Raw genomic sequence first — 18934 nt, forward strand, 5'->3', positions numbered from 1 at the left:
GGGAGACTGGGAAGTGAGACTGCAGGCAGAAAAGGCATAGGAGTGCCTCAATAAGAGAGTAAACAGATGGACTTTGAGTTTTATTTTAAGTTTACTTTGTGAATAAACCAAGACCCCAAGAAACAGTGTTGTGAATAGACAAAACAGGTATGTGAAGTTTATTTGAGGAACCAAGAGGAGAAACTGAAGTAAAAGTCCACTTACAGGTCTGCTCTGAGGCCACCCAGGGGTGCTTGGGAGGTTTCTACTCAATGACAATCTCTCTCTCTCCCTGCCTGGCTCCAACACCCTGTAAATTTCTGCACCTCCCCACCTTGGATCTCCTATCCCTCAGATCCCTTGTCCTCTCCATTCTCCTAGATCAGTGGTTTTCAACCTGTAGTCCGCAGACCCCTGGGGTTCTGCAGACTATGCCTAAGATGTCCTAGGGGGTCCACCCCTCCATTTGAAATATTTTAGGGGTCTGCAAATGAAAAAAGGTTGAAAATTGCTGTCCTAGAGGCTCTTTATCCTTTTTTTTTTTTTTTTTTTGCTTTTCCCCTGTATGCTCTCTATCTTCTTGGGACTCTCTTTATCTTTTCAGTGGGCTCCTTCTTCCAACCCCTCTCTACACAGATTTCCATTCATAACAAGAGGTCTCACCCCTCCTAGTAAGTCTCAGTTTCCCACACATCCTTAGTATTTTTCCCACCAGGGCTGGCTCCAGGCACCAGTGAAGGAAGCAGGTGCCTGGGGCGGCCAATAGAAAGGGGCGGCACTCCGTCCGTTATTGGGGCGGCACGTCCGGGTCTTCGGCGGCAATTTGGTGGCGGAGCCTTCAGTCCCTCTCTTCTTGTTCGGCGGCACTTTGGCGGCAGCTCAAACGGGTTTTTCTTTTTTCTTTTTTTTTTTTCTTTGCCGCTTGGGGCGGCAAAAAAGCTGGAGCCAGCCCTGTTCCCCACACTACAGTCCCCTTCTTTATTCCGTTTGGACTCTCAACCTCACTCAAATCTCAATAGTGCCCTGCTCCCCTTTGCATCAAATCCTCTGTCCCAGCACACACACCCCTTATTGCACAGCAGCTTCTGCCCCTTGTATTCCAGCCTCTAACTCACCCCTTCTGCCACTGGCACTTAATCACTTCCCTGTTCTGCCCCACTGTGGTGCACCATCTCTGTCTTAGTCCTTAACACCCAGCCTCCAACCTATTCTGCCTCCAGCACCTCCTCATTCCCCCTTGCACCCCTAACTAGTGGCACCCCAGTAACCCAGACTAGATGATCTAATGGCCTTAAACTCTATGAACCACCATTTTAGCAGCCCCTAAGCACCAACCACCTCTTCCCCCAAAGGTCGCTAAGTATTACACCCTCTACCTCCCATCTCCCTGCTCTGCCCCCAGCCTCCCATCTGCTTATCCTCTGCTATCACCCAACCTCCCCGCACAGGATCCTCATGGCTGGCCCATTCTCCCCTGCCGCAGTGCCCTGAGCCGCCTTGGGCTGAGAGCTGGGCAGGAGCAGAGCAGCAGTTGCTGCTGGCTAACAGTAGGAAAAGGGAGTGTCATGGTGCCCCCTGCCTGCTAGGAGGAGGGCTGCAGGGACTTGGCCAGAAGCCCCTGGGGCAGGCACTCCAGGGTGGGGGGTCCCTAACTCTGTCTACAGCCTGGGCCTGAGAGACTGGCAAGGTGGGGCACGACTTGACTGTGGCCTTTCCATCTGCAATCTTGCCTAGCAACAGGGCTCTCCCTTTTTTGATTGGGTAACACTAGCCTCGCCTCCCCTCCCCCAAGGAAAGGGCCTGAGGGGAAACCAACACCGCCTGGCCAGGATAGCATGAGGCCGTGTCCCTCACGTTCTGATTGGCCGAGGCTGCTCCTATCCTCCCCCTGATTGGCTATACAAGGGGTGGGGCTGGGCGGCCTCCAGCTAGAACAGCCTCGTGCTGGACTTTGCGGTGAAGGTAGGAGGGAGGCTGGGAGGCAGCCGGCTTCCCCACCTCCCCCTCCCACCTGAGGTGCCCAGCCTGAGGTAACTGTTCCAGCAATCTCCACCCTGCCCCCATTCGGAACAATGACCCCGCCCCACAGTACCCCATGGGGGGGGGGTGCTCTCCGCTGGTCAGTGGCCTCCCCCCGCCTCCTGCCTCTCCAGCAGGCAAACTCAGCGCCGGAGTCAGGCGGTCTGGGGCCTCAGGCACAGCACACGGCCAGGCCCACGGCTCGCCCTGCACAGGGTCCTGGGGCTCTCGCGGGCCTCCTTTCTCTCCAGAGTGGCAGGGGCATGGGGCTCCTTTAGTGAGTACTTGGCGAGGGCAGCTGCGCGGGGCCTGCTGTGCTTTTCTCCTCCTGCTGCTGCTGAAGTGGCTTTGGCAGGGCCCGGCAGAGCACTGGGTCTTGGCGGTTACGCCCCAATGAGCCGCACGGGGACATTTGCACCCTTCTGAGCTACTCTCTCAGGCTCTCTACAGACTCAGATGTACGTCACCACATCAGTGAGACCTGGGCCACAGGCTCCAACTTAATTTCACAACCACCAGGCTAGAAATTTACTTAAAAACAAAAAGCTCAGATTCTGATGCAATCCCATGATTCCAGGAGCTGAGGCCCTTGATATGGGTCTGTAGTGCCTATGTCTTATTTTGGCCATGTACAAACTGCTCTTTTAAGAAATCTCTGTATTTTGTGCAGGGATAAATCTGAGAAAAGAGGATTATATTGGGGGTAAGGGAGAGATGGATAATTTCTCCTGGGCATTAACACCCTCTCTAAAGAATACTTCCCTCCCCTTGTGTTTGCTGCCAAAGATTGTTCCTTTCTTTTCCTAGAGATTAGCAGTCCCTTCTTCCTCCTATTGTGGTGATTAACAGACCATTTCACCTCTCCCACCCCCAATTATTTTTCTTGGCCAGGGGATTACACTTCTCTTCTCTTCCCACCCTCCACCCAAGAATATTCTGCTCACCCTCATTCTGGTATCTTTTTGAAGCTGAAATTGTATGCAACCTCACTTTATCTAAAAGCTTGAGTTTCTTGATAATCTGTTTAAGGGGGAGTTTTCTCTGTCCAAGCTGTACTTGCAACACTTCAGAAACAAATGTTATAAAAATAGTTCAGGACCTTATTGTTACTGTAACATTATGTTGTGCTTGAATTTAATAACAGTTTGTTAAAATTGCCAATAATTTAATTCCATTGGTATTATTTATGAGCACACAGTTAAGCTAAAGAACAATGTTGAGAAAAGAACAAATGGGTATAAACTGGCAGTGAATAAATTTAGGCTGGAAATTAGAAGAACGTTTTTAACCATCAGAGGAGTGAGGTTCAGGAACAGTCTTCCAATAAGAATTGTGGGAGCAAACAATTTAACTAGATTTAGATGGAGCTTCATACATTTATGATTGGGATTATATAAATTGGTTGCCTGCAGTAACAGGAGACTGGACTCTGATTCAGGAGGCCCCTTCCAGTCCTTTGTCACTAATTGCAAATAAAGTAAAAATAAAGATGCCTTTGATTACTATAGGTTTTAATGAAAAAATGGGAGCATGTAAGTCTGATCATACAACCTTTTTAATACGGGATATTTCACTGGAAATTCTGAATGAGAAAAGAATGATGAAGTCTCTTCCTCTATGGGAGAGTTTTACCTCAAGTAAGGCCCTTGTCTACAATTCATATTGATAGAAGATAGGGCCTTAGTCTTAGGTAATTATCACATTCCTTATCTCAGAAGATATAAAGTTCTTTGAGATGCTGGGATGAAAGGTACTATAGAATTTCAAAGTACTGGTGTTATATCATGGGTGCTTGGGTGGCTTATGAGGAGTCGTACCATTTTTGGGATGATAATGTTCTGACTGTTTTGTTTTATTATTTTTATTTATTTATTTATTTATTATTAATACGAGGTGCTAGATGGCTCAGAAGATTAGTAATGGGTAATGTTAGAATTTCACCCCTACATCATTAATTTGAATTGGTACAGGTAGGTAGCATCCAGCTGAAATTGTTTGTTAGCCTATAAAAGTTAAATTGCTGATCTCAGTCCAAATTCTAGTTGCAAAATGTATTGATAAATCTGTATACAACTTAATATAGCTCTAACATTCATGAGCACATATTTATACTTTCACTTAAAAAATCAAGTTTCCAATTCCAATCTTTAATACACACAATACTTATCTAGTAAAATCTCGTATTGTACAGTTTAATACAGATTACCTACAGGGAAAATATTTATTATAAAATTTCATATAATGTAGAGAGAATCTTTGACTATGGGCACTTTAATGCCAACTATTATTTTATTTTCACAAGATGACCACACAATCTGAGTGGTACAAAAAAGCAAAAATAGAATGTGCATTATATTGCTCACTATAACACATCGTGGCCCCAATCATGTGAATACTTATACCCAAGAACTTTATGCATATGAATTGCCACTTAGAGTTGGGACTACTCATATGTAAAGTTGTTTACATTAGTATTTGCAGGATTGGGACTTATGTTAGTACATTACAACTGTTTTGTATTTCATCTTCCATACAAACTATACATGAAAACGCTTAGGCTAAATAATACAGTTACAGAGAGGGAATCTGCAAAGCAATTGTGTATGAATTTTTTATTATATCTATGGTTTCTCTTGGCACCAAAATGGATATAGAAAAAAGAGTTATTGGTGCCTTTTATTTTGCAACTTATCTATATAATCATCTGTATTGTTAATATTGTCTTTTTTTATTTTAACAGGAATCTTCAATTACAAAAATGAGACATAATCTGGTCTGTCAGACACCTCGCACTGTCACTGTTCATATCAAGTCAAGTGCATCTAGATCACACCAGCAAAAAAAATCTATTAGTCTAAAACGTCCTATTTTTAAAGACAGTCAGGAAAATTGTGAAAAAGATGTGCACAGTAATAAGTCTAAACGTCCAAAAGGTGCATGTCTGGTTATTCAGCGTCAGGAAATGACTGCTTTCTTTAAACTATTTGGTAGGTTAACAATTATACATTTTGGGTAAAATGTGTTGATTGAACACTAAAATACTTTTTATAAGCAACTATGTTTTCTAAATATAATAACTTGAGAGTGCTTCTCATGCATAAGTTAACAGCCATATCTTGCACTGAAGTGGCTGAATATTATTCCTCAGTTAACTGAAAACACCCCCATTCCTCCACCACAACTGTTATATTTCAATGTATAAATATTTACATTTTAAATAAAAATAACTACAAAAGGACTGTCAAACTGCTGAAAATACATTGCTTAAAGTCAGGGGTCAGCAACCTTTCAGAAGTGATGTGCCGAGTCTTCATTTATTCACTCTAATTTCAGGTTTTGCGTGCCAGTAATACATTTGAATGTTTTTAGAAGGTCTCTTTCTGAATGTCTATAATATAGAACTAAACTATTGTTATATGTAAAGTAAATAAGGTTTTTAAAATGTTTAAGAAGCTTCGTTTAAAATTAAATTAAAATGTACAGCCCCCAGACTGCTGGCCAGGACCTGGGCAGTATGAGTGCCACTGAAAATCAGCTCGCGTGCCGCCTTCGGCACGCGTGCCATAGGTTGCCTACCCCTGGCTTAAAGATAAAACAAAAATCATTTGACCCTTCCTACACATATCATCTCCTTTCTATTTCTTCCTTCATCCCGATCCCACCCTACAGGTCAGCAAGGCTCTTTTTACCAATATAGATTTGTTTTACATTATGTTTCAGAACAGATTTGAAAGAGGCTGAATTTCCCACCAATGTAAGCAAATACATTATTGTGGGAAGAAAAGCCTTGTAGTTATGTATGGTGGAAAGTGGAATGAATGTAGAAGGAAGAAAGGAGTTTGGAGAAGTTAGTATTTTTCTCCCTTCCATATAATTTTTGTTGTTTTTTTTCTTCTTCAGCTGAAAAAAGTGAGAAATAGAGGAAAGCTGTTTTGTTGCTGACTTGAAAATGTTGTCAATCAGAGCAGAGAATTTATAGTAGCCAATTACAGTAAATTTTCATATTTGTAGAATGATTATTAAAAGTGGTACATTGATTAGGCAAACCACCAAATTCGTTTTGCTTACTAATGGTTGTCAGAGTGCAGAGATTCTCAAAACTGTATGGTTAATCAGAAATAATTGTAAATTATAATGTAAATTATATACAACCCATTAAGAGTGTAGGGAATAAAATAAACAGAGAAAAACACCGTACAGTGGCTTTCATTTGAGTTGCACTCACTAATGTTAACAGAGAATTTGGTTCTTTGTGTTCTCCACTTTGCCTTTGTTATGGCTTTTCTTTTTGCTTTTGTTGTTCAGATTTTTTTCTAAGCCTAACCTATCTCTTCTGTCAGCTGCTCTGCTCCCTACTGATCAGTCCAGCCAATCTTCTTTTCTTTGGCTTGATAAAATGCCCATCTGTAGCTATATCTGTAGTAACAAATGCTTCCTACCCTCCCCACCCAATAATAACAAAATCATTTTTCAATTGAAATATCATTGCTGTTTTTTGTTGCAGATGATGATCTAATTCAAGATTTCCTGTGGATGGACTGCTGCTGTAAAATTGCAGATAAGGTGAATTTGGTATAGTTTTGGTTAGTTGGCCACTTTTTGTGTCTTTTACTTTTAATCACTTGATATTGTAATATGAACATAAACCATATTCTGCTTTCTAATGTATTCACACAGCTTCTGGCAAAGTAACATAGGAAACAAATTACACTTTTCTGAGTGTGGGACATTAATAAAATATAATCCTGTGGTGATGTCGGAAACAGATTTAAAAGATGCTACGTCCTTTTAGGAAATTTTATATAGAAAACAAAAGAATACTAATGTTCTATTTTAATATTTTATGTTTTTTTAACAGTATCTTTTGGCAATGACTTTTGTTTATTTCAAGAGGGCTAGCTTCAGTATAAATGAGCACACCAGACTTAATTTCTTTGTTGCTCTGTAAGTATTTTTTAAATATTTGGTTCAATTATAACATGTTTTTTCATTGATTTAGTTCTGTGTTTATTCCATTAATAACTTTGATTTATAAATTAGGATTCTTATGGGGAGAGGTTTCACATCACAACCCTTCCCCATATGAGCAGGCTAGAGAAAAATACATTAATTTGTCCAGGTTAAAAACTTCTTGAGATCTTTTCTTTGAATAGCGCCCCCAGACTTTGAAGCAGGGACTAGAAATTTGGCAGGGGGATTGCCTTTGTATTAAGGGAGTGCCTTTTGCTATCCCTGTGAAAATCTGCCCAAATATGGCCAAATTATAAGCCTTTAAAAACTGCAGTTCATACATGTTGTTCAGTAGACACTTCTTTAATGTTAGCAGCTGTAATCTCCAAAAATTCTGCCCTCATGAAGCAAGCTCAAGATTCTCACAGCTCCTAGCTGACAAGTCTGCACCTGCACCATCCCCACAGAGCAACTGAGCATGGTGCAGCTACAGAGCCTCAGAACAACTTTCCCTATAATGGCTCCTCCTGGCTTGGGGGCAGGACTGGGCATTGGAACTGAGAGGAAGGGAGTCTCTCTCTCCTGTGTTCTTACTGTGCTCTTCCCCACCACTGCATCTTTATCACAGTTGGGACCCAGGCAGCATGGAGAAAGATGTCTGATTCAAATGCAGAGGAGACAGATCAGACCTGGGAGAGGGAAAGGAGTAGATTGGGACAAGGAGTCTCATGAGACTGGGATTGGAGAGGGGAGAGAAACTGTGACCGAGAGTTGAAGGTGGGAGATGAGGACTGGCTGGGCAAGGAGATTGGGAACCAAAGAGGAGAGAGCAGGCTAGGACTGGTTGAACGGGGAGGCTGGGATGAATTGGGCAAGCAGGCTGGGACCAGGAGCCATTGGGGGAAATGTGGGGGGACTTGGAGCCAGTTGGTCGGGGAAAACACTGAGATCAGATGTGGAACTGGGGAAAGAGGGAGACTAGGACTGGCTGGACAAGGAGACTGAGACTAGGAACCAGTTGGAGGAGTGGGGGCAGGAGGTGGAAGAGAGATAGATCTGACAACGAACTGGGGTGTGGAAGGAGAAAAGAAACTGGGAAAAGGAATTGGAGACAGGTGGAAAGGGAGACTGAGATTAGATGAGGATCCTTCGGAGGGAGACTGTAACTTGGATACAGTGGGGAGGAGGGAAAGACTGATTGGTTGAGGAGCTGGAAGGGGGAACTTGGATTGTCAGGGCATGGGGACTGGGGACAAGGAGTTGGGGCTGGATAGAGGACAGCTGGGACTGTCTGGGTAAGAAGACTAGGATAAGAAGCCTGAGGAGTGGAGACCGGATTGGATAGACCGGGTGAATGGCACTGCAACAAGGATCCAGTTGTGGGGAGGAGACAGACAGGGCAGAAGGGATCAAACTTCAGGGAAAGGGGCAGAACAGTATTTGCCTTCTAGAGCACACTCCCTTCCAGAGCCTGGAATGGAACCCATGATTCCTGTGTCTCTCCATGTCTCTGCTGTCAGCAAATGTGTGTGAAACCAAGTGGCAAAGATGGCAACAGTTACTGGAGCAGCGGGACTCAATTCTGGGTCTCCCACATTAGTGGTTTATCCTCCAGGCTATAGAATCATTCTCTCTCTCTCCCTCTTTCTGACCTAATGACTATTTAAATATTTATCCAAAATGGACAGCTTCAACAGGAGAAACTGCCAGCAACCCACATCAGAATATCCCCTAGGCCAGTGGCTAAAACACTCCTCTAAGAGATGGGAAATTCCTATGTAAATCCTTTCACCTGATCAGGCAGAGGGGAGTATGCAACTCAAGTCTCCCACATCCCGAGTGAGTGCTCTAATCCCACTAGGCTGAAAGGAGGTGCTGCCATCTCTGCTGCCTCCTCAGTTTTGTATGGTCCCCAATCCAATAGGCATCTCTGATCACATCTGCCAGATTGGGCCCTGAAGGTGAGATAGGCAGGAGAACACTTATCTTCACCTGGTTAGAGGATCTCATGGGGACTTAGGTATTAGATAAGTGTCTGGACACCTAGAGTGAGGCAGCAGTGCGCATGCCCAGGGGCAAAAATGTAGGCATGTAGAGGACTTTTACAGTGAAAATTTAGATGCTGAGTGAATTTAGGTGCTTATTGGGTTAAGTGGCTGCTGAACCAGGGGTTTTGAGGACCTCACTGGTGCCTAAATTTTTGACTTAAGAACCTAAAGTGGCGAGTTAAATGCCTTGTTTCTTTTGTGAACCTGGACTTTTGTGTCTGGGCTGCTAAACTTTCATGACCCTTTGGCAAGCAGTACTGATAACTGATTGTGGTGGATTTGTGGCTCTAGATAGGAGGTAACAATATTTGCCTGTGGTCGGGGGTGGGGATGTAGGAAGGACAAAACCAAGGAACAAGAAATATCATTTTCTGAAAGAATGGAGAAAGGTGGATGTTAAAAAATTGGGTTCTCCTTAAAAATGGTGTTGTACCTATTGTATGTTTTTATTTATTTTGCTGCTTTATTAATGTTGAATATTTTTTTGCTTCCTGGTTTCTAAACAGACTTGGTTTAGGAAGTACAATTTTCACATGTAGACAAGGTCTGTAAGGCCTTAGTTTTGAAGCAGATCTATCACTGACATTTTCTTTAAACTTTTAAACCTCAGACAATGTATTTGTGCCTCATATTCTAAGGAGTCAATCTAAAACTATTCATTTTAATGTGAGGATGCCCTGTTGATTTGGCGAAAGCAGTGAAACTGGATGATATTTAATGTATGTGCCCATCCAGTGAACTTTAGCACAAAGCCAATTTTTATGACTGTTTCATATACATTTGTATTAATGGATTGAAGTAAACCAGAAAATTCCTCTCATCCTGGGAGAAGTCTAAAGTTTGGTAGCAAATTTCCCCAAACTAGTGGAAGTAAGGAATTATTTTAAAGGTGTATAAATTTAAAATCATGTGATGTGATGACTCAAGGTTGGAGATCCTTAATATATATTTTTGTAGGTATCTCGCAAATACAGTTGAAGAAGACGATGAAGAGTCCAAGTATGAAATTTTTCCATGGGCTTTGGGAAAAACCTGGCGGAAGCTTTTCCCTAATTTCTTAAAGTTAAGAGACCAGCTCTGGGGTAGAATTGACTACAGAGCTATTGTAAGCAGACGTTGCTGTGAAGAGGTAGGCAGGCTTTTCATGCATTTGATTCTTGAGCTATTTACACCAGTTGAGGATCTGGTCGGATATATATTACATGCATTTTCTTTAACAGAAATGTATTGATAAACCAGGGAATAAGGGGGGAAAAGCAGCTGAAATTTAATGATTTGCCTATTCTGTTTTGAAACGGATTATTTTCCTTTGCATTTAATATGCATTCTTAGGAACTCTGGCCTGGATTCAGAAAGGGATTTAGGCTTGCAACTATGAGCATTGTGGCACCTAACTTCTAGGTGCCTATAAAACCACAGGAATACCACCATAATCCACAAAGCCTAAATTAGGCGCCTAGGGTCCCTATATAATGAATGGGAAGAGATAGGTGCCTTAAATATGATCTACAAAAGCCAGCATGTTAGGTTCGGAGCTGCCTAAGTTAGCCAACGAGCGGGGTATGCAAAATGGTGTCATGGAGATAAGTGCCTAAATCTAGGCTTCAAGGACGCGCCTATCTCTTCCTAGCAATCCACATATAGGAACCTGTCTCCTAGAGTCAGGTGGCTTAGCTACCTAAATAGTTTTTGCAGGAATGAGTTAGGCCCCTGCCTCACTCTACACAAAATGGCCAGAGAAGGAGGAGATGGTGCTGCTCATCTTATAACATTTATCGCAGTGGTTAGAGCAATCACCTGGGATGTGGGAAACCCAGAAGGGAAGACAGGATTTGAACAGGGCTCTCCCACCTCTTTTCTCCCACTCTGGCAGAGGGAAGAATTGAACCTGTCTCTCCCACTGGGTGCTCTTATCACTGAGATAAATGTTATAAGCCAGGCACCACTACCACCTCCTCTGCACAGATTTTGAATGGGACCTGATTTGGTAGGTGGCCTATGAGCACACCTTCTGGATTGGGCCCCTCACATGATTTAGGGGGATGAATGCATATCTTCCCCGAGCTTGTGAATTGCTCTGGCACTTAGGTGGGAGACAGGTGCCTGGATACCTAGAGTGACGCAGCAGTGTGCATGCCCGGAGGCAGAAACTTAGGGTATGTCTACACTACAAAATTAGGTCGAATTTATAGAAGTCGGTTGTTTAGAAATCGTTTTTATACAGTTGATTGTGTGTGTCCCCACATAAATGCTCTAAGGGCATTAAGTCGGCGGACTGCGTCCACAGTACTGAGGCTCGCGTCGACTTCCGGAGCGTTGCACTGTAGTTAGCTATCCCACAGTTCCCGCAGTCTCCGCTGCCCATTGGAATTCTGGGTTGAGATCCCAATGCCTGATGAGGCAAAAACAGTGTCGCAGGGGATTCTGGGTACATGTTGTCAGACCCCCCCGTGAGAGCAATGGCAGACAATCGTTTTGCGCCTTTTTCCTGGGTTACTTGTGCAGACGACATACTACGGCAAGCATGGAGCCTGCTCAGCTCAGCTCAGCATTACCATATGTCATCTGGGTGCTGGCAGAAGTGGTACTGCATTGCTACACAGCAGCAGCTAATTGCCTTTTGGCAGTAGACGGTGCAGTATGACTGGTAGCCATCATCGGCTATCTGGGTGCTGGCAGACGTGGGACTGCATTGCTATACAGCAGCAGCTTCTTGCCTTTTGGCAGCAGATGCTGTATTACGATTGGTATCCGTCATCGTCGTACTCCTCAGTGAGTTCGGTCAGAGGCGCCTGGGCAGACATGTTTTGTCTCCTGGAGACTCAGTCCTGCCGGCAGTCCTATCGCACCGTCTTGACAATGATGACTAGCAATCATAATGCAGCATTTTCTGCCAAGCACCCAGAAGATGCCGATAGTTATCAATCATGCTGCACCGTCTGCTGTCAGCCTAAGATGTAAAAGATAGATGGACCAGATTTGTTCTGTATTCATTTGCTTCCCTCTCCCTCCGTGAAATCAACGGCCTGCTAAACCCAGGGTTTTGAGTTCAATCTTTGGGGGGGAGGCATTCTGTGTGACAGTTGTTTGTGTTTGTGTTTCTCCCTGATGCACAGCTACCTTTGTTGATTTTAATTCCCTGTAAGCCATGTCATCAGTTGTCAGTCACCCCTTCCTGCCTCCCTCCCTCCGTTTTGCGGCTTTTTTGAGCCCAGATGCCATAGCACTGGGATCATGGAGCCCGCTCAGATCACTGCGGCAATTATGAGCACTATGAACACCATGCGCATTATCCTGGAGCATATGCAGAGCCAGAACCTGCCAAGGCAAAACCAGGCGAGGAGGCGACTGCAGCGCGGCGACGAGAGTGATGAAGAAATTGACATGGACATAGACCTCTCACAAAGTACAGGACCCAGCAATGTGCAAATCATGGTGTTACTGGGGCAGGTTCATGCCGTGGAACGCCGATTCTGGGCCCGGGAAACAAGCACAGACTGGTGTGACCGCATCGTGCTGCAGGTATGAGACGATTCCCAGTGGCTGCGAAACTTTCGCATGCGTAAGGGCACTTTCATGGAACTTTGTGACTTGCTTTCCCCTGCCCTGAAGCGCCAGAATACCACGATGAGAGCAGCCTTCACAGTTGAGAAGCGAGTGGCGATAGCCCTGTGGAAGCTTGCAACGCCAGACAGCTACCGGTCAGTCGGGAATCAATTTGGAGTGGGCAAATCTACTGTGGGGGCTGCTGTGATCCAAGTAGCCAATGCAATCAAAGAGCTGCTGATATCAAGGGTAGTGACTCTGGGAAACATGCAGGTCATAGTGGATGGCTTTGCTGCAATGAGATTCCCTAACTGTGGTGGGGCGATAGACGGAACCCATATCCCTATCTTGTCACCGGAGCACCAAGCCAGCGAGTACATAAACCGAAAAGGGTGCTTTTCAATGCTGCTGCAAGCCCTGGTGGATCACAAGGGACGTTTCACTAACATCAATGTGGGATGGCCGGGAAAGGTACATGATGCTCGCGTCTTCAGGAACTCTGGTCTGTTTCAAAAGCTGGAGGAAGGGACTTTCTTCCTGGACCAGAAAATAACCGTTGGGGATGTTGAAATGCCTATAGTTATCCTTGGGGACCCAGCCTACCCCTTAATGCCATCGCTCATGAAGCCGTACACAGACAGCCTGGACAATAGTCAGGACCTGTTCAACTATAGGCTGAGCAAGTGCAGAATGGTGGTAGAATGTGCATTTGGACGTTTAAAAGCGCACTGGCGCAGTTTACTGACTCGGATAGACCTCAGCGAAACAAATATCCCCAATGTTATTGCTGCTTGCTGTGCGCTCCATAATATCTGTGAGAGTAAGGGGGAGACATTTATGGCGGGGTGGGAGGTTGAGGCAAATCGCCTGTCCGCTGATTACGTGCAGCCGGACACCAGGGCAGTTAGAAGAGTACAGCAGGGCGCGGTGCGCATCAGAGAAGCTTTGAAAACCAGTTTTGTGACTGGCCAGGCTATGGTGTGAAACTTCTGTTTGTTTCTCCTTGATGAACTGCTCCCCCCCCCCCCCCACCCCCGGTTCACTCTACTTCCCTGTAAGCTAACCACCCTCCCCTCCCCCCCTTCGAGCACCGCTTGCAGAGGCAATAAAGTCATTGTTACTTCACATTCATGCATTCTTTATTAATTCATCACACAAACAGGGGAATAACTGCCAAGGTAGCCCGGGAGGGGTGGGGGAGGAGGGAAGGACAAGGACACACTGCACTTTAAAACTTTAACACTTATTGAAGGCCAGCCTTCTGATGCTTGGGCAATCCTCTGGGGTGGAGTGGCTTGGTGGCCAGAGGGCCCCCACCGCGTTCTTGGGCGTCTGGGTGAGGAGGTTGCGGAACTTGGAGAGGAGGGCTGTTGGTTACACAGGGGCTGTAGCGGCGGTCTCTGCTCCTGCTGCCTTTCCTGCAGCTCAACCATACTCTGGAGCATATCATTTTGATACTCCAGCAGCCAGAGCATCAACTCTTGCCTTCTGTCAGCAAGCTGACACCACATATCCTCTTCAGCCTGACACTTGGTCTCTTCAGCCTGCGATTCAGCCCGCCATCTCTCCTCTCGTTCATACTGTGCTTTTTTTCACTCTGACATTGACTGCCTCCACGCATTCTGCTGTGCTCTGTCAGTGTGGGAGGACATCTGGAGCTCCGAGAACATATCCCGAGTCCGCCGTTTTCTCCTTCTAATCTTCACTAGCCTCTGCGAAGGAGAAACATTTACAGCTGGTGGAGGAAAAGAGAGAGGTGGTTAAAAAGACACATTTTAGAGAACAATGGGTACACTCTTTCATGTTAAATTTTGCTGTTCACATTACACAGCACGTGTGCTTTCATTACAAGGTCGCATTTTTCCTCTTATATTGAGGGCCTGCCGGTTTGGTGTGAGAGATCACTCATGCAGTGCCAGGCAACAGAATTCGGCTTGCAGGCAGCCATGGTAAGCCACAGTCTTTTGGCTTTTTTAACCTTCATAACACACACAAACCCAACTAGCCTCCCCCCCCCCAATTCTCTGGGCTGATCACTTCACCCCTCCCCCCCACTGCATGGCTAACAGCGGGGAATATTTCTGTTCAGCCGAGCAGGAACGGGCACCTCTGAATGTCCCCTTAATAAAATCACCCCATTTCAACCAGGTGACCATGAATGATATCACTCTCCTGAGGATAACAAAGAGAGATAAGGAATGGATGTTGTCTGCATGACAGCAAACACCAGGACCATACGCTGCCATGCTTTGTTATGCAATGATTCCAGACTACGTGCTACTGGCCTGGCGTGGTAAAGTGTCCTACCATGGCGGACGGGATAAGGCAGCCCTCCCCAGAAACCTTTTGCAAAGGCTTTGGGAGTACATGAAGGAGAGCTTTCTGGAGATGTCCCTGGAATCTGCTCCATCCCCATACACGTTAACAGACTTTTCCAGTAGATGTACTGGCCGCGATTGCCAGGGCAAATTAATCATTAAACACGCTTCTTTATAAACCATGTGTAATATTTACAAAGGTACACTCACCAGAGGTCCCTTGTGTGCCCTCAGGGTCTGGGAGCACGCCTTGGGTGAGTTCGGGGGTTACTGGTTCCAGGTCCAGGGTGATAAACATATCCTGGCTGTTGGGGAAACCGGTTTCTCCGCTTCCTTGCTGTGAGCTATCTTCATTGTCTTCATCATCATCTTCCTCGTACCCCGAACCCGCTTCCCTGTTGCGTGATTCTCCATTGATGGAGTCAAAGCACAGGGTTGGGGTAGTGGTGGCTGCACCCCCTAGCATGGCATGCAGCTCCGCATAGAAGCGGCATGTCTGCGGCTCTGCCCCGGACCTTCCGTTTGCCTCTCTGGCTTTGTGGTAGGCTTGCCTTAGCTCTTTAATTTTCACGCGGCACTACTGTGCGTCCCTGTTATGGCCTCTGTCCTTCATGGCCTTTGAGACTTTTTCTAATGTTTTGGCATTTCGTTTACTGCAACGAAGTTCAGCTAGCACTGATTCGTCTCCCCATATGGCGAGCAGATCCCGTACCTCCCGTTCGGTCCATGCTGGAGCTCTTTTGCGATCCTGGGACTCCATCATGGTTACCTGTGCTGATGAGCGCTGCATGGTCACCTGTGCTCTCCACGCTGGGCAAACAGGAAATTAAATTCAAAAGTTCGCGGGGCTTTTCCTGTCTACCTGGTCTGTTTATCTGAGTTGAGAGTGCTGTCCAGAGCGGTCACAATGAAGCACTCTGGAATAGCTCCCGGAGACCAATACTGTCGAATTCCATCCAAACTACCCCAAATCCGACCCGGAAAGGCCGATTTCAGCGCTAATCCCCTCGTCAGAAGTGGAGTAAAGAAATCAGTTAAAAGGGCCCTTTAGGTCGAAAAAAAGGGCTTCGTCGTGTGGATGTGTCCAGGCCTAATTCGTTTTAACGCTGCTAAATTCGACCTAAACTCGTAGTGTAGACCAGGCCTCTGACACCTCAGGAACTTTTACCCTGAAAACTTGCTGAGTCAGTTTAGGCTCCCACAGGGCTTGGTGGGAGTTTTGTGGATCGCAGTAGAGCCAAAAACTGGGACTGAAGCCATTGGGTGCCTAAGTCTGGGGTTTCATGCTTAACTACCTTTGTGGATCTAGGCCTCTGTTTTTAGGGTAAACTCCATATCCAAATGTTTAAAAATTTGCCCACATAGCCAGTCCACCTTGCATTTGGAAAGTTTTACATTTTGCCACTCAGCATTCACTACCAAAGTTGCTCCATGAGTTTTTGCTGACCAGAATCCTTGTGTCTTATACAAATACCCTATTTACTATTGGTCCTGAATGAAGGAATTTGCAGCAAAGTTGAAACTGATTATACAAGTCACCTCATTCAGTTTAGAATTATTTCATTTTTCAAACTACTTAGAAAATTGTCAAATTTCAATTTTTAGATAAAAATCCAATACTTTGGGTGAAATCCTGGCCCAAGTGAACTCAACAGTAAAACTCCATTTGACTTCAGTAAGGCCAGGATTTTACCCTTTATTTCTAAAAATTCAAGGTGTTTTAACAACCCCTTAATTGCTGTTGCATTATTTCTTTCTTTTTTTCAAACCTGAGCTTAAGAGAAAAGGAAAAAAAAGTCACCCTGATAAATACTGTTCCTCAGTATTCTCTGTTTGGATTTATTCCTCCTGCCAGGAAAGGCCCTGTAATGACATGAGGGATTGAACTACAGAAAGTAGTGAAATACATTTTCTGTTTGGATTTGGAAAAGATGGGAGCTTATCTATTTCCATTAAATCTTGTGAAACTGCATAGTTACAGCCTAGCACAGCGAGAACTGATACCAGATTTAAGATTGAGGAAACAAAAAAATTCCCCAAACAAACTACTTTTTCGGTTAGGAGGTTCCATATTGAAACTATGGCATCATCAATTGTTGGAAAGCATGATACAGTTTACACTGGGGTTTTAAATGGGATAAGTGGAATGGCACAAGACTTTGTCAAACTGTAAAGTTAAGGGAATTTTAATTAAGTTATTCAGAGCGGTTCAGCCAGCAAAGAGCACTTCTAATTTCCCTACCACTCTAAACCAATGATGTGTATTTCTCAGACACAGATATGATGGAAACTGAATGTGGCTTTTCTTCCTTGAAACCCTACATCAATTAGAAATTAAACTGATTATTGCATCACCAAATAATTTTTGCACAGAGGAGATATTTTCAAACTTGTTCTTTCCTCCATAATGTTCAGTTTCATAGAGAGGTACCATCTTCCAGGACAAACATATACTTAGAAATAGAAATAGGTTTCTCTTCATTTCTGTTGTATAGTATTTGCTTGTTGTTTTTCTGATACTGGTTCCATACATAATTAAGATTTTTCTAATCTAGGTAATGGCTATTGCTCCATCACATTATATATGGCAGCGAGAACGTTCCATGCATCACAGTGGGGCTGTCAGAAATTACAGCAGAGATGAAGTGCAGCTGCCCCGGGGACCGAGTGCCACACCAGCAGATTGTTCGCTTTGTGGTAAGAAAGGAAGATTTGTAGGACTGGGATTATCATCCTCATCGTCTTCATCCACTGGGACTTTGGAGATCATGGAGCAACATGTATATCAGGAATTGAAGGACACTTTCCCAGTTGAAAAAATGCTAGTTGATCCTTCTTCTTGCTGTTATTCCCAAGGTACAGTTTAGTATTGTAAGTCGCTTTATTACCTTGGAATCTGCTGTATCTGTATAGCATGGGGGTTGGGACCCCTCGGGGGGTCATAAGGTTATTACATGGGGGGTGAGGGGGTCGCGAGCTGTCAGCCTCCACCCCAAGCCCTGCTTTGCCTCCTGTATTTATAATGGTGTTAAATATATTAAAAAGTGTTTTTAATGTATAAGGGGGGGCGGGTTTGCACTCAGAGGATTGCTATGTGAAAGGGGTCACCAGTACAAAAGTTTGAGAATCACTGGTCTAGCACATCTAATATATCAGCATTTCTAAAGCACACACCTCTGCTGCAGGACTGAGTTCTGTACAAAGTGGGACTAAACTCTGCTTTTCCCTTGCTCTGTATGTAAGAGGTCTGTCACTTAACCAAAAGCTTGACAAAGTGAGAAACAAGCCACTTCATATTCCGCTTGCATGTTAGTTTTGGAAAGTATGAATGTAGTGCTTGTGAAAGGAGACTAGAATCTCCATCGCTTTATTTATCTACAGAATTGGGATAGCACAAATAGCAGCAATAAAAGCTCTTTTAGCTGCCCTGCCAAGGTTGCTTATCTCTAACCTGGAGAAACACCGGCAGAGCAGTATGGTGAAGCTTTTCTAGTAATAAGACTACAGTGTAGTCTTCATGCCTATTAAATCCTTGGACACTCTATTAAGACTCAGATTTATGGGAATGGGGGTCATATAGGCACCTAGACAGAGACTACCAACAAATGTGCTAATTAGTGCCAAGCATGTTTTAGTTTTGAATTGTGAACATTTATTAAATCAATTTTCTTAACCTCCAAGGATTTAGCAGTGTTGTGCAGCCAGTTAACAATCCCATTTGTAACCAGAACTCTATCCAGATTGTGTGCTATTCTTGGTAAAATAAATGAGTGTATTTTGAGTAAACCCTTGTTAGGAGACAGGTCTCAGACATTTTACTATCAGAAAGCGCATCCGTCTGTTTGAACAGCTAATGTTTTATCTTAAAGCATCTTTTGCAAAAGTATTCTGAGTTCCTTCCATGGTTCTTTACATACTTGTAATAAAGAGCAGTATGTTTTGTTTCACCAAACTATTCTGAAGTCTTGTTAGACTAAATTCACTATCACAATAACAGACTATTTTTATGATTTTTTGCTGCAAATTACCTTTTCTTGTTAGTATTAATCTAAACACGCTGTGGCTGAATGAACT

At 44.4% G+C, this 18934-nt stretch overlaps 1 protein-coding gene across 1 annotated transcript; it reads left to right on the top strand.

The window, feature by feature from the left end:
- Nucleotides 1–4628: 4628 nt before the first annotated feature.
- On the top strand, nucleotides 4629–17813 carry SPDYA (speedy/RINGO cell cycle regulator family member A). The gene is made up of 5 exons (XM_008174908.4): nucleotides 4629–4985; nucleotides 6503–6561; nucleotides 6857–6942; nucleotides 9954–10125; nucleotides 17416–17813. The coding sequence occupies exons 1-5, from the start codon at nucleotides 4757–4759 to the stop codon at nucleotides 17725–17727; spliced, it is 858 nt and encodes a 285-aa protein (XP_008173130.2). The 5' UTR covers nucleotides 4629–4756; the 3' UTR covers nucleotides 17728–17813.
- Nucleotides 17814–18934: the final 1121 nt, after the last annotated feature.

This window comes from Chrysemys picta, chromosome 3 (assembly GCF_011386835.1).
Source record: "Chrysemys picta bellii isolate R12L10 chromosome 3, ASM1138683v2, whole genome shotgun sequence".
NCBI lineage: Eukaryota > Metazoa > Chordata > Testudines > Emydidae > Chrysemys > Chrysemys picta.